Source organism: Pelodiscus sinensis, chromosome 6 (genome assembly GCF_049634645.1).
Source record: "Pelodiscus sinensis isolate JC-2024 chromosome 6, ASM4963464v1, whole genome shotgun sequence".
In the NCBI taxonomy this organism is placed as follows: Eukaryota; Metazoa; Chordata; order Testudines; family Trionychidae; genus Pelodiscus; species Pelodiscus sinensis.
The window spans coordinates 115,979,922-115,993,051 of record NC_134716.1 but is presented as its reverse complement, the minus strand read 5'-3'; the positions used below and the strand labels follow the sequence as shown (position 1 = coordinate 115,993,051).

Below are 13,130 nucleotides of genomic sequence, written 5' to 3'. Positions count from 1 at the left end.
GAGGGGGGATAGGATAGAGGTCTATAAAAGCAAGAGTAGGGTGGGAGAGGGTGCATCAAGAAAAGTTCTTCATTAGTTCCCATAATAGAAGGAATAGAGGACACCAAAGGAAAGGAATGGGTAGCAGGCTTCAAACTAGTAACAGAAAGTTGTTCTTCACAAAGCAAAGAGTCAACCTGTGGAACTCCTTGCTGCAGGAGGCTGTGAAGGCTAGAACTGGAACAGAGTTTAAAGAGAAGTGAGATAAAGTGATGGAGGTTGGGTCCATGGAGTGGTATTACCCAGGGGGTAGGAGTGGTGTCCCTGCCCAAAGTTTGTGGAAGGCTGGAGAGGGATGGCACGAGACAAATGGCTTGGTCACTGTCTTCAGTCCATCCCCTCCAGGATCCCTAGGGTTGGCTGCTGTCGGCAGACAGGCTACTGGGCTAGATGGACCTTTGGTCTGACCCAGTATGGCCATTGTAAGCTCAGGGCTCAGGGTCGGGGGTCTCAGTGGACCACCTTGATTTTCATGCACACCTGCTCCTGGGTGGCCAGGCTGGCAGCTCTCCTGCCCTAGACGGCCACTTTCCTGTGCCTAGTGCGGAGGTCGTGGACAAGGTCCACGATGTCCGCACTAGACCAGGTGGGTGCCCACCTCTTGCGGTCCCGGGCAAGTTCCCGGGAGCCGCCAGCCTGGTCCCAGGAAGAGGGGGAGCACTGGGGGGCATCGGGTGGCTGGCTCGAGCCGTGCCAGGTGCAGGGTCTGCTAGCTGGGTGCTGGCAGGCTTGCACCTGGCACGGGCACTGTAGCCAGCCCGTGCCCCTTTAAGGGGTCCGGGGCCGGGAGGGGGGCAATAGAGTTTCCCTGGTGGTGCCCAGAGTGGCCACCAGGGAAAGCTGGGGAGGGCTAGCCTCCCACTAGTTCGAATTAAGGGGCTACACACTCCTTAATTCGAACTAGTAAGTTCGAACTAGGCTTAGTCCTCGTACAACGAGGTTTACCTAGTTCGAAATAAGCGCTCTGCTAGTTCGAATTAAATTCGAACTAACGGAGCGCTAGTGTAGCGCCTAACATCCATTAGTTCAAATTAACTTTGTAGTGCAGACATACCCTAGGTGAACAAGAAAAGCCCTGGGAAAGTTTTACTTTCATTTCCCATGTGGCCATCATTGAAAATACACCTCCATCAGTTCAAGTTCCATGAGTTCCCGTTCCCAGGGGCACAAAAGAGCACCAGCATGAAGTGTGCATGAGATCTTGAACCTCACTGACACATGGGGAGAGAAGCCCATTCGCCTGGATCTTCAAACAGCAAACAAAATGCCAATATTTACACGAATATAGCAAAATGCATGGTGGAGAAAGGCTATTCCAGGAGCAGCATGGAGTTAAAATAAAGGAGCTGAGGCAGTCCTACAAAGGAGACAAATGGACAGTCTGGTGCATCACTGCAAACATGCCGCTTCTACGACCAGCTGCATGCAATTATGGGGGGGAGGGACACCTAACAAGCATCCCAAGCCATACGGTAGAGTCTGGTCAAGACGCTCCAGGCAGTAGCATGCAGGACAGCATGGTGGTGTAGGGGGAGGAGGAGGAGGAGGAGATTGACCAGCCATTGGCAAGAGCCAAAAACTTTTCATTGCTTTGGAGATGATCCCTGCCCCCCTCCCCCTCCACCCCAGGACATCTGACAGTCGAGCACTGATCCAAGGAGGGCACTTCTAGTGAGTTCACAATTTTTTTTCTTGCTTCAAGTGGGTTAAGGCTATTAGGGTGTGATGTACTCTGTGCCTACACTGCGTGGAGGGCGTGGAATGGCTTGTTAATGTGTCTGGAGCTGCAGCAGCAATCCTCCCTGCATATCTCCATGAAGCTCTTAAATAAAAACTCTTTGTTCCTTCTCACAAGGTTTCTGGGGAGGCCAGTCTATTCTGTCCTCCACATTAGCGCACTTTCCCATGCCAGTCAACATCACTACAGCTCAAAGCATTGAAACGTAAGGTCCAGTATCTGACCACATTCAATCAGCATCAGCTCCCTATAACTGTGCGATTTGGAGAAGACTGATATCTCACATAGCAACCTGGATGAAGGAGGAGGGGAAGCTATTAGCTGATGCTTCTGCTGCTACCATGGCTTCAGCCTCTCGCACACTCTCCTTCCCACCTCCCACCCACAGGCTCCTGCAGGGTGGAAAGTAGAACTCTCCCGGAAAGTGGCATGTGGCAGACAGAGGAGGGAAGCTGAATGAGCCACTGCCCTGACCTGGCAGCATGACCGGACCTCGTCCCCTTCCCCCGCACCCACAGGACTGTGCCCTAGAAGGCCCCTTATCATGCCTGCCTCCAAACCATGTGAGTACATATGCTCCTTTGAGAATTCTATATCTGCTATATCAGGGTGGGCAAAAGTTCCACCGTGGGCCCAATCCGGCCTGCCAGGTGGGTTGATCTGACCTGCAGAGGCTCTGCTGCTCCCCTACCCCCAGGTCAATTAGCACTTCTGGCAGGACAGGAAGAGACTTTGCGTGCTCCCCTGCCCACAAGTCTTCATTGGCCTGGGGGAAGGGGGAGTGCACAAAGTTTCCACCACCCTGTCCCTGCCCTGCAAGGAGCATGCAGCGCTTAGAAGCACCACTTTCTTTCCAAGCCCCAGATTTGCACTGCCCCGCTCTGTGCTTTCCTTCAGGTCCCTGTATCTGGCTGCTCAAAATCCCTGCTAGGTGCTCTGCCTCCGCCCCCACCCTGTCAGATAACTGTGCCCCTTGATCTTGCAAAGACTGTGGAGCACACAAAAGGCTGACATCACAAGGGAATGGTAGCAAGAGGTTCAAATGGGCATGTTGTCAACGCAGAGAGTACCAAGTCCAAATTCCACAACGGCATGGGGGAACGTAAAGGAGGGTTTAGATTCGTTAGACCTTTAAGAAATCGCTTCGTGAGGGGATGAGCGAAGAGCGAAATTCCCCCTACTGGTTGTCTAAACGTAGTGCCACAAGATGGACTCTTATAGTCGCTAAAGCTAGCCCATTCTGTTGTAGATGCATCATATAGTCCAAGATTAAAGGAATCAGGACCCTTTGAGGATCGAGGTTGTGGTCGGAACACCAGGAAGTAAAACGACGCCATTTGGAAAGGAGTACTCTGTTTCCTACTATGTATAAGAACATTCTGAACACTCTCAGAGCAGAGGACCTCAGAAGCATTCAGCCAACTAGGTACCAGGCCGACAGGTGCAGTGCATGTAGCTGAGGATGGAGGAGGGAGCCTCGCTTCTGGGTCAGGAGGTTCTCGATTAACGGTAGTTGATATGGTGAATGTTGCGCTAGGCGCATGAAAATTGGGTACCAATGCTGGCGTGGCCATTCGGGTGCTATGAGGATGACCGAGGCTTTGTTGGACTTGATCTTCTGAAGGACTTTGAAGATAAGTGGATAGGGGGAAAAGCGTACATGAGGGGACTGTTCCAATTGAGAAGAAAGGCATCCCCTAAAGAGTGGCGACCTAGGCCTGCCCTGGAGCAGAAGTGGTGACACTTCCTGTTGGTGGCCGTGGCAAAAAGGTCTATTTGAGGAAATCCCCAGTGGCAAAATACAGAATGAAGTACATGGCGATCGATTTCCCACTCGTGTTGTGTTGCAAAATTCCTGCTGAGGGAATCGGCTATCGTGTTGTTGATGCCAGGTAAGTAGGACGCCACAAGTGTGATGCCGTTGGCAATGCATCAGTTCCAAGAATTCAGAACGCCGCAAGACCCACTCTCCCTCCCCCCCCCCCGAGTGTTCCAGCTGATTACGGCTTTAAACATCTCCATCCTGCAGCGCCAGGGCAAGCCCAGTACCTAATGTGGAGCATCCCCAGAGACATCACTTGAAGAACTGCTCCTTACTGCAGTCCAGGCTACTTGTGTATGGCGTCATGAGCCACGGGAGCAAGGAGTAGGCTGGGTTGCAAAGGACCACTATTGGCATTTCCATCTCTCCAATTTTGATTTTCTGGTCTGGGAAAATAGTTCCAATACACATCTTTCTGAAGAGGCAGAAGTTCCTAAAGACATGCGTATCATGCACTTTTTTGGACCACTTTACGTTGATGTCAGTGAAAAGGCACTTGTGATCCAACAGCTTTAGCTGCATCATGAAGAAGTACCCATTGCAGTTTATGTACTCTTTGGTAAGGTGGTTGGGGTCAAAGATGGGGGCTGCACGTAATGTTTATCGCCCCACTGCAATTAGAGAACCCTCATCACAGCAAAGCCATCCACTATGGAATCCATGTTTCCCAGAATCACTACCCTCCATAACAGAATGGTACCAATTGCCTTGACTACTTGAATAACAGCCCCCACTGTAGATTTCCCCACTCTGAATTGATTCCAAACTGACCAGTAACTGTCGGGTATTGCAAGCTTCCAAGACCAATTGCCATGCACTTCTCCACTGTCAAGGCAGATCTCATTTGGGTGTGTCTGTGCTTCAGGACCTTGATTGACCTGGGGGTGGGAGCTGTTGGGGGCAAAAGTGCCTAGAGGGAACTACCAGCTATACAGAATACCTGACATTTATCTTGGGGGGGTGGGGGGAGCAAAGACTTCATATGCTCCCCCACCCCAGGCCAATCAGAGTCTGTGGACGGGGGAGCATGAAGTGTCCTGGTCCCACCCTCCCGCCTGAGGCCCCACCAATTCCAGGGCAGCCCAGGGCCACTTAAACTTCTGAAGTGAACCCTCTCCTAAAATTATTGCCCACCCTGTTCGAAAACATTTAGATCTGTATTTCTGAGCTAATAAAAGTCTGGAACAGTTTATTTGTACAAATTCAGAATTTTCCTTTTGATTTCTCCTTACATTAGTCATTAAAAATAGCAACTATTGATGTGGAAATATAAGAAGAATGGAAGACCTTTATGTCACTAAAGACCATTACGTCAAATTTATATACATGTGAATTTATTACAGTATGTTCAACATGTAAATGTGTAACATGTTCAATTATATGAGCCCACCCAGAGCTGCATGTTCATACTGAATCTGTCTGTGCAAACTCAAGTTTTTTCACATGCAAGCTTGCAAATGCATTTCTGGAACCCTGTTAAGCAACTTGACCTCCTGTGCATCACATGCCACTAAACACCTATGTGTCCTAACTCTCCTGCCATCTTGGTCCATTCACACCACTCTTTTTCTATCCAATCCTTTTCACCCCAACCAATTTTGCCAACACTCCAGAGATTTATACTCTTATCAGTGCTATCTCTTGTTCCAGTCACATGCTGAGCATAAAAATATGAACATGACATGATGAATCATGGACAAGCCATTCACAATCCATTGTTTTATAGAAGTTTCTATAGAATAATATCACACAATCATACACAAATCAACACCAACTGCTGAATACTAAATATGCAGTACAATACTCACAAGATTTTCCATGTCAGTTCGTGCCAACATATATGTCCGAACATTGCTGTTCTGATGCAGTAATATGTATAAAAGGAGAGTTGCTTGATCAGATTTCTGCTGGTCACACAAAGCTGTGTACAAACTGTTAAAATTAATCTGGAAAGCATGTGGACTCGGTGAAGGAAAAGCAGTGCTATCTGGAATAAAGAAACCAAAACATTTTTTTAAAAAGAAAAACCCAGGTTTCTGTTTTAGACAATTTCATGTCTGACACAAGCAACATAAAAATAATTAAATACCTGAAGAAAGAATATCTTAGCTAGTCTTGGTTCAACTTTTACTTTTGTCCCTAAACCATGACAAGTGTCTCAAAACATCAGTTATGATGTCAAGGCTGCAACTGTTTCTCACAGGAGAACTGATCAGCCTTCCTTACCCCTACATTAGCCTTTCTTGCTCCTCCCTCCAACTCACAGTCATGCCTGTAACAAGACTGTATTCTCATCCCTTATTTCCCTTCTTGACTCCTGAAGTAAGAAAAAAAGACATCTTAGGAAATGTTGGGTAAGCGTTACAGTAGCACAGTGGAGCATTTTAAGTGTACACATACTCTAATCTGTGTTCAATGGTCAAACTATAGGCCTTGGCTAACTAGAAAGAAAGGTGTAGGTTGTTAATTCCTTGAAAATCATGTAAAATGGCCATGGTATGTATGGTATATTTTGGGGGTGGGGGGAGTGGAAATGGAAGCAGAACAGATTATGAAAGTAACAGTAAAACAGGTTGAAAATTGATCTCTATGATGCTTGTGGAACTAATTCTGTAAGTTTTCAAGAGTACCACAGACAAACCGCTCAGAAATGTCCATTTTAAATAAAAAATGTTAATTGGACACACACAAAAAGATATTTCTTGCTTTATGAGCTTCCAGAATGCTGCAATAAGTCAACTGGATGTATCTTTATTTTTAGAGAAGATGAGGTGTCTGGAGCACCAGGAAAAATTCAAGCAACCTTCCAAGATAAAGCTTGCTCTCCTGCCCAGAGTAATTTTTAACACAGAATGTAAAACCTGGGAAAGGAGTTATTTTTCTTGTTTTTTTTTTTAAATTGTAATCACCATGGTGAAGGTAGGCAGTCATACTGTGTGTGTGTCTGGGCTGGATTGTTAATTAATTTCCATTAAAAAAAAATCAAAAACTGGAAATTGGAATAAGCAGTTTTAGCTTTTTTAATGTAGTAGTGTTAGCTATAGAGTTTTCAAAGTGATCACAACTTGAAAATGTTTTCTTAATCTTCTCAGGACTTGAATTAGCATATTAGGGATGCTGGAGAAAAAGCTAATACTTTGCATGCGAATCCTTTATTATAAAAGCAAGATAATAAAATACTATACAGTACACTACCATGAAAAACAGTGGGAACTTTAACATTCTCACCAGCTGTGCTCCTATGGAAAAGAATTGTAAGATAGGGATGTTAAATATAGTTTAATCAACTAATCGACTAGTCGATAAGCAGGAGAGCTGCAGCGGAGTTAGCTCCCAGTCACGGCAGCTAACCCTACTGCGGCTCTGCCTTTTAAATGTATTATGGAAGAAGAGTCCTAAAGAATTTACTAAATACAAAGCATCTTTCTAAACTTATTATATGGACTTCAGTAGCTGGGACATACTCTGTATTTAAAAATTCTATGGAAAAAAATGTAGTTATTCTTAATCTATACAGGTTTCAGAATAATTTCTTTAGAATACTACTGGTTTACTCCCCAATAAATTAGACAGGATATTTTCATAACAATTATCATAATATATTCAGCACCTATAATAGCTGCAACCAGTCTTGCATTATAATTCTTGTTGTCATGCCCATCTGTTTTCCTGCCTCCCAGTTTTTCCACAGGAATAAATTTAATCTGAAAAATTATATGGTTATCCTTGGTAGGAGCAAAATTATTTGTTCTGTTCAATGAAGATACTATACAATGTTTCCCAACACTTAAAATGACTCTAAATGCTTTACATACACTACAAGTACAGTAGTCAGCACATCATTTAAAATAGCAATACCAAGAAAAACAGTAGGAAATGAGGGCAGGTAGCTCAAGGACCTGTGAGGATTAAGAGCTTTTCTGGATAATGAAAGCAGCTCCATACCCTGCTGAGCTGATTAGCTTCCTGTTTAAATAAGCATACTTGTTTAATGCTCAGCCCCTTTGATTCTTCAGGTTTCAGGGGGCATAAAACTTGATGCATCAATGCAGTTCACTTCTATGCATACGAAGCAAAGCAATGAACTATGGCCAGCACTGCCCAGGTCTCCCTATGCCCTAATGTTCCCAACACCAACAGAATCCTTCAGACTACCTGACCCGCCCCCTGCTCCCTCACCACCCCCACGGCTTCCCATGGTTATTTCCATCTCAAAAGCTTTGCAAGAAAGCAAGCTATAGAAACTCAGTTTTACAAAAGTGAATTGCACAGTGCCTTTCAGTGTTTAAATCCTCCCTGCCACACTGTCTTAAGTTTCATGGGCTGAGACATGCCACCTCAGGAACGTCACAGGACTAGTTTTACAGGACAGAACGTGTATTATAGCATACCTTGGTATAAGCAAGGGTTAAGCAGCCAGGATAACACAATGCCTCAGTTTACTTCAATTCACACTAGAAGATTAAGAAAAGGTACAAACCTTGTGTGTTCTTGAAAGACATAATAGCTTGTCTGTATGGGTTTGGAGTGTCTGGAGCATCAGTCAAATTAGCCAGCACAAGCAGAAGCAGAAGGCTCTGATTAGCTAAAGGTGATGACTGTTCCTCCTGTGGTACTGGTTTACTTCCTACTCCACCCAATGTGAACACTGTCCATAGGCCAGCTAAAGGGAATAATTGAAGAAGAGAGAATCCTCTTAGCCATTGTTAATGAATATTTATGGTGTACTTTAAGATCATACTCTTCTTTACAAATGAGTAAGATATTTCCTTTTGGTCTACTCCAAAGTTGAGGTACAATACAGAGACAATAAAAGGACAACATTGATCATGAAATTGATGCTGAAAAATTCTATGAAAGCCTATTTCAGAAGAATAGAATGGAGAGCATTTGGCAGCCAGGGAGTCTGTTGGAAGTGTAAGTACAGTTGAACCTCCCTAGTCCAGGACCCTCGGGACTAGAATGGCCCCAAACAAGGGAATTTGCTGGACCAGAGGTGGTCAGACATCTGGGCTCTCCCAAGGGCTCCTCTCCTGGCTGCTGCTCCAGGAGAACCGAAAGGCTTGACCTCCTCCAGCCCACCTGCCTGACTCTGCTGTTCCCAGACTGTTTGCTGGGCTCTGCTACCTTCCCCCAGCCCCACGTGGGACAGTGGCAGCTTCTCCCAGGATTCCCTGGCCCCATGTGGCATCAGCAGCTCCCAGTATTCCCTCTCCCTAGCCCTGGCCCTGCGGCGGTGGCAGCAGCTGCTCCTGCGACACCCCAGCCCCAGGCCAGTGGTGGCAAAAGCAGCCGCTCCCAGGTCTTTCTGCCCCCCAGTCATTGCCCCTGTAGGCTGCCGTGGACCAGACTGGCTCTGCTCCCAGACACTCTCAACCTCTGTAGCTGGGGCTCTTTGGTCCAGCAACATCTGAGGTCCAGCTGGACCATGGATGTTGCCGAAATAGGAAGTCCCAGATGAGAGAGGTTCAACCTCTAGTAATTAGAGATGTTAGTGTATCATCATCATGTAAATAATTCACCAATAACCATAGGCTTACCAATTTATCAAAATAACTATACACAACACACACACCCCTTGCTGTCTCTGTAACAGAGGCAGCAAGTGGGGCAGGAAGGAGCTGGTGCCTGTGAGAAACGGGCTTAAAGAAAGCTCCACATGTGTGCCCGTTATCATGGAACTGTCTCTCCTCCCTTCCCCTGCTGCCTCCCACAGAGTCTGCATAGTGAAGGGTAGGTGGGAGCCAGCAATCGGAGGGGACTGGCTTAAAAGCCAGCTCCCCATGAGCACTGGATTCTGTGGAGCTGTCTGCATAGAATGAGGAGAGGTGAAAGTTATGAAAGTTGAGAGGTGGATAAGCAACTGGTTAAAGGGGAGACTACAGCGGGTCATACTGAAAGGTGAACTGTCAGGTTGGAGGAAGGTTACTAGCGGAGTTCCTCAGGGATCAGTTTTGGGGCCAATTTTATTTAATCTTTTTATTGCTGATCTTGGCACCAAAAGTGGAAGTGTCCTAATAAAATTTGCGGATGACACAAAGTTGGGAGCTATTGCCAATTCAGAAAAGGATCGGGATATCATACAGGAAGATCTGGATGATCTTGTAAATTGGAGTGATAGCAATAGGATGAAATTTAATAGTGAGAAGTGTAAGGTTGTGCATTTAGGGATTAATAACAAGAATTTTAGTTATAAGCTGGGGACACATCAGTTGGAAGTAACGGAGGAGGAGAAGGACCTCGGAGTCCTGGTTGATTATAGAATGACTATGAGCCGCCATTGTGACATGGCCGTGAAAAAGTCTAATACGGTTTTGGGATGTATTAGGCGAGGTATTTCCAGTAGGGATAAGGAGGTGTTAGTGCCATTATACAAGGCATTGGTGAGACCCCATTTGGAATAGTGTGTGCAGTTCTGGTCTCTCATGTTTAAGAAGGATGAATTCAAACTGGAACAGGTACAAAGAAGGGCCACTAGGATGATCCGAGGAATGGAAAACCTGTCTTATGAAAGGAGACTCAAGGAGCTTGGCTTGTTTACTTTAACCAAAAGAAGGCTGAGGGGGGACATGATTGCACTTTTTAAATATATTAGAGGGATAAATACCAGGGAGGGAGAGGAATTATTTAAGTTTAATACCAATGTGGACACAAGAACAAATGGATATAAGCTGGCTAGTAGGAAGTTTAGACTTGAGATTAGACGAAGGTTTCTAACCATTAGAGGAGTGAGGTTCTGGAACGGCCTTCCAAGGGAAGTAGTGGGGGCAAAAGATCTATCTGGTTTCAAGATTAAACTAGATGGGTTTATGAAGGGGATGGTTTGATGAGATAACATGATCTTGGTAACTAATTGACCATTCATTATCAGTGGAAAATAGGTCAATGGAGGGATGATAGGAGTTACTATAGAGAACTTTCTGGGTGTCTGGCTGATGAGTCTTGCCCACATGCTCAGGGGTTAGCTGATCGCCATATTTGGGGTCGGGAAGGAATTTTCCTCCAGGGTAGATTGGCAGAGGCCCTGGAGGTTTTTCGCCTTCCTCTGTAGCATGGGGTACAGATCACAGCTAGAGGATTCTCTGCATCTTGGGGGTCTTCAAAGTATTTGAAGGCTTCAATATCTGAGATATAGGTGAGAAGATTATTCTAGGAGGGGTGGGTGAGATTTTGTGGCCTGCACTGTGCAGGGGGTCAGACTAGATGATCATAATGGTCCCTTCTGACCTTAAAGTCTATGAGTCTATGAGGAGGTGGGAGTCAGCAGACGCTGGACGTCTGCTCCCCACACATCTCAGTTCCTGCAGAGCCTCCTCCCCCGTGCTATTGTCTTTTTAGCAGGGGGAAAGGTGGAAGCCGATACATGCAGGCAATCGGCTTTTAAGCCAGCTCTCCATGTGTGTCGACTGAGTGGGGCCTCCTGCATTCCTCTGCACAGGGATACAGTCTGTACAGGGAGCCAATTTTTAAACAGGCTCCCTTCATGGAAACAGAGGCAGCAGCGCAGGGTGACAGGGGGCTCCCCAGGAGTGGGACCAGGAGCACAGTGGCTACACAATTACTAAAATACATGATTTCTAACATCCCTAATAGTAATAGTGAAGGAGGAGATGAAACCTGCAATTAAGAGAAAGAGGCAAGGCCATAATAGCACAAGGTTCTGAAGGCGAAGAAGTTAAACCGGTGATAGAATTCAAGAAGAGAACACTGAAACAGTTGATGCACAGAGGGGGAAGACGAATTTGTACAATCTTTTTGTAATCAGAAAATCTCCTTTAAAAACATAAATAGATTCTGACATGTTGCATATCTAAACGTGCTTATTAAACCCAGGCCATGCCAGATTAATTTTACATCATTCCAGCTTTTTAATCAAAACGTCATGCAGGAACCAACTTAAATGCCTTAAAGAAATCTAAGTATATAACATCAATACTATCATTTTTATCAATCAACCTTGCAATCTCATAAAAAGATAAGTTAATTTCATACTGGGATTGGGATTAATTATATTATCTTCTTTTAATTCTTTATTAATCAAGTCTTGCATCAGCCACTCCATTATTTTGTCTGAGATCAGTGTCATACTGACAAACCTATAATTGCTCAGGTCATCCCATTTACCTTTTTTAAATATTGGCACAACATTAGGTTTCATCCTGTCTTCTGGAAGCTTCCACAGTGTTTCAAGATTTCTAGAAAAGCCAACATTAACAGTGCAGCAAGCTCCTCAGCCTGCTCTTCTATAATTCTCAGATGCAAGTTATTTACATCTACTGCTTTAAAAAAAAAAGTCCAACTTTAGCAGCTACTGTTTAACATCCTGAGATACTAGTGGAATGAACAAAGTGTTACTACATGATATGACTATATCACACTTTTTTCCTCAAATAAAGAACAAAACTTTTAAAACATTATTTATGACAATTTTTCCATTTCCATCTACTCATAGGGATGTAAAATCCTGTTTAATTGGTTAACCAGTTAAATGAAATGTTTAACTGGAGCTGCTCCCTCCTTCCCCAGCAGCAGACAGGGGCTGCTAAAGCCTGGCCAAAGCAGCCCCTATCTGTGATGGGCCCCCTACCCATGACAGGGGGAGATGCTCTAGACCCCACTGGTGAACTGGAACTGGTAAGCATCATCCATTAAGGGTGATGCTTACTGGTTAACATTTCACATCCCTATCTAGTAATGAAACAAAACCATTGTTAGGATTTGTTTGGTTCCTAATATACTTAAACTACATCTTATGGTCCTTAACTCTGCTTCCCTAAGCAGTTTTCTACAATTCCTAGCTTTTAATTTATATTTATTATTACTACCAACTTTCCCTTTCTTCTTTTTAAAACAATGTTATAGTTTCCTTCACTTCCTCTCTAATCAGACTGGTTTTTTGAACAATATAGCCTACTTCCTTGATTGCATCTTTTTGGGAATCCAATAACATTTTCTTAAACAATTCATGTCTTTTAGGAGCAGAACAGTTAAGCTCATGATCAAGAGAGCTGGGGTGGGCAGGCAGAAGCCAGTGCTGGGGGAAGCTCACTTCAAAGCACCCCCCGAAGTCCAGCTCCATAGAGGCACCTGACACCCCACACCGTGCTGCTGCCTCCATCAAAGGAAGCAGCATGGGGTGGCAGGCAGGAGCCGGTTTAAAAAACAGCCCCATTCAGACCGGCTCCTGCCTGCCACCCTGCACTGCTACCTTCAGACCTCCCAGAGGTATCAGAGCATTTACCATTATCACACCTTTCCTTTGAATTTAAGCAAAGAGGTTCATGGCCAAACTCATGACATTGCTATTTGACCCAACTATCCGCATAAAGGTCTATTTCTCTGTTGGCAAGTTTCTCACTCTGGAAGAGTAATATCATCCCAAAAGAGACATATAACATTCACTTCATTTCCATAGGGCATCTTAAAATTTGGCACTGAGTGTTATAAGTAGTTGCTCCCCTTGTCCTTGAAAACTGCAGAAATTCCTAAATTATTCTTTCCTGGTCATCAGGAACTCAAAATACTGGAAGA

The 13,130-nt window shown here is 45.0% G+C and overlaps 1 protein-coding gene across 6 annotated transcripts in view; it reads right to left on the bottom strand.

The window, feature by feature from the left end:
- DYM (dymeclin) overlaps positions 1 to 13,130 on the bottom strand; it is a 322,698-nt gene that overhangs the window by 158,077 nt on the left and 151,491 nt on the right. For all 6 annotated transcript variants that reach the window (XM_075932691.1, XM_075932689.1, XM_075932685.1 and 3 more), the window contains 2 exons: positions 8,080 to 8,262; positions 5,408 to 5,586 (listed from right to left, as the gene is read on the bottom strand). In XM_075932691.1, coding sequence (XP_075788806.1) covers positions 5,408 to 5,586; positions 8,080 to 8,262 — 362 coding nt within the window. The remainder of the gene's footprint in view (positions 1 to 5,407; positions 5,587 to 8,079; positions 8,263 to 13,130) is intronic.